Source organism: Nicotiana sylvestris, chromosome 10 (genome assembly GCF_000393655.2).
Source record: "Nicotiana sylvestris chromosome 10, ASM39365v2, whole genome shotgun sequence".
NCBI lineage: Eukaryota > Viridiplantae > Streptophyta > Magnoliopsida > Solanales > Solanaceae > Nicotiana > Nicotiana sylvestris.
Window position 1 is genome coordinate 91,605,470 of NC_091066.1, and position 2,552 is coordinate 91,608,021.

Below are 2,552 nucleotides of genomic sequence, written 5' to 3' on the forward strand. Positions count from 1 at the left end.
TTAAATTAATTAAAAGCATAAACAAAGAGCTGACTTTTTGCAAACAAATGAGTAAATGCTAATTGCTGTCATTTTGACTCTTTTTGTTGGGGATAACCCTTTCACCTCTTCATCTTTGGTCAGCGTAAACATCACCTGGGTCTTTTCTCCCTTCTCTCTCTCTTCTCAAATCATGTATATATATAGACAAGAACCCCCTTTGTCTTAGATGCTATATATTGTCTCAACATTTCTTTCATATCACAAGAAGAGCTAGTTAGATAAACAAATAAAGCTAAGTACTTTATTTGTTTTCACACTTGAACTCCTCAAAAAGACTTCTAATAAAATGGGAAGGCCACCTTGTTGTGATAAAATTGGTGTGAAAAAAGGACCATGGACACCAGAAGAAGATATCATTTTGGTATCATATATTCAAGAACATGGTCCTGGCAACTGGAGAGCTGTTCCTACTAATACTGGTAAACATCCTAATCTTAGTTCTTTTTTTTCACCCCTTCCATTTTTTTTTTAAAGTTTTTTCTTTTTCTGAGATTTTGGGGTTGGTTAAAATCATTAAATATGTGTAGTTAATATTCTGCAGCTCTATCACCTCCTTCTTGAATGAATACATCAATCTCATTAATTAGATCAACTTTTTACTCACAACCTTTTGTTAAAAAAAATAAAATCTTTGTCTTGGTTTTTCAGGATTGCTTAGATGCAGCAAGAGTTGCAGACTTAGATGGACTAACTATCTGCGTCCAGGCATCAAGCGTGGCAACTTTACCGAGCATGAAGAGAAAATGATTATTCACCTACAAGCTCTTCTTGGCAACAGGTACTAAATCAATCTCTAAACAAGAATTTAAACAAATTCTTGTTTTTCTTTTTTGGTTTCTAGGGCTAAAGTCTAGGGCAGACGGAATTGAGCTCAATATTTTTGACAAGGAACATACATATATTGACACGAAACATATATGCGTATAAGAGAAAAAACCACTATAATTTTGACAATTACTAAATTTGAACATATATTTATAAACAATAAATTCAATGTTAAGTATCTTTAAATTAAGTTGAATCCATCAATTTTTACAAAATCTCAATAGAGATATTTACTTGTTCAATTTTCCAGCAGGTATGGTTGGATCTTATATCATTTATCTAACTCTTGTCTCTTTTTTTTTTTTGGTTCTTGTTGATATAGATGGGCAGCCATAGCTTCATATCTTCCACAAAGAACAGACAATGACATAAAAAATTACTGGAATACTCATTTGCAAAAGAAGCTTAAGATTCAAGGTCATGATCATAAGGAAAAATCATCATCATCATCATCTCAATCAATCTCAAAAGGACAGTGGGAGAGGAGACTTCAAACAGACATCCACACAGCTAAACAAGCTCTTTCTGATGCTTTATCCCTTAACAAAATAACCACTGATTTCTCACCAAATATTAATCCTAGTACTAATTCTTTTCCTGTCCAAACATCTACTAATACCTATGCATCTAGTGCCGATAACATCTCTCGATTGCTTCAAAATTGGATGAAAAATTCCCCTAAATCATCTCAAAGCATATCTAATAACTCAACCACTAGCCAGTGTTCTTTCAACAATTTATCAATCGGGACGAGTTCGAGTTCTAGTCCTAGTGAAGGGACCATGAATGCACCAACACCAGAGGGATTAGACTCACTCTTTAGCTTCAATTCATCCTATAATTCTGATGTTTCTCAGTCCATGTCGGCGGACGAGGTTGTTGCTTTCACACCTGAGAATGCTGGAATTTTCCAAGTCGAAAGCAATAAACAATATTTGCCAAATTTCAAGGATGAAAATGGATTTTTATTCCAAGAAGGAATTAGCAAACAAAATTTGGAGACGGAAGTACCCTTAACTTTGCTGGAAAATTGGCTCTTTGATGATTCTAATGTACAAACACAAGAAGAGCTAATGGGAATTGGAAGAGGCATGGAATGGCTTTGAGTAGAACTTCTCATTTGTTTTGAGGAAATATAATCTTGAAGAAATAATGAAGGATATATTTCTTCAAAACAAATATTGGCAGTTTTGGTTCTTTTTTCTATTTTCAGGTTGTTACTTGTTAGGCTTTGGACTGTATAGGTTTTAATCAATTTCTAGCCTCAGTAATAAGTTTTTAGAAGAGCATAAAAAAGTGTAACTATATATGTAACCTTAAATCAGCAAATGTACTAGATAGAAATAATAAAAGCAGTACTCTATGCTAAGAGCTTCAACTGTTTGTACTTTATGCTCCACTTTATTTTATTTTTTATTTTTGGTTGCTCAACTTTTTGGGTATGATGTGAGAAATGAGAATTAGGGTTTGACTTCAGATGCTTCCAAGTTCCAATTACATCATCAACAGACAAAAATGACGGGAGTTTATTTTCATATATCCTGCCTCTCTGGCATGATGGGCATATACATCTTTATTTTCACCACGTAGTTTTGACCACAAAGAAAGAAGAATATTTTCATCGTATACAGAGCACATATAGCATCATTGTTCATTATTTTCTAGTTATCAGATGAGTGTACCCT

The 2,552-nt window shown here is 33.5% G+C and overlaps 1 protein-coding gene across 1 annotated transcript; it reads left to right on the forward strand.

Moving 5' to 3' along the window:
* The first annotated feature begins 210 nt into the window (after positions 1 to 210).
* Positions 211 to 2,254, forward strand: LOC104239989 (myb-related protein 306-like). Its single transcript, XM_070160314.1, has 3 exons — positions 211 to 461; positions 691 to 820; positions 1,190 to 2,254. Exons 1-3 carry the CDS (start codon positions 329 to 331, stop codon positions 1,971 to 1,973), a joined length of 1,047 nt encoding a protein of 348 aa, XP_070016415.1. The 5' UTR covers positions 211 to 328; the 3' UTR covers positions 1,974 to 2,254.
* The last annotated feature ends 298 nt before the right edge of the window (positions 2,255 to 2,552 follow it).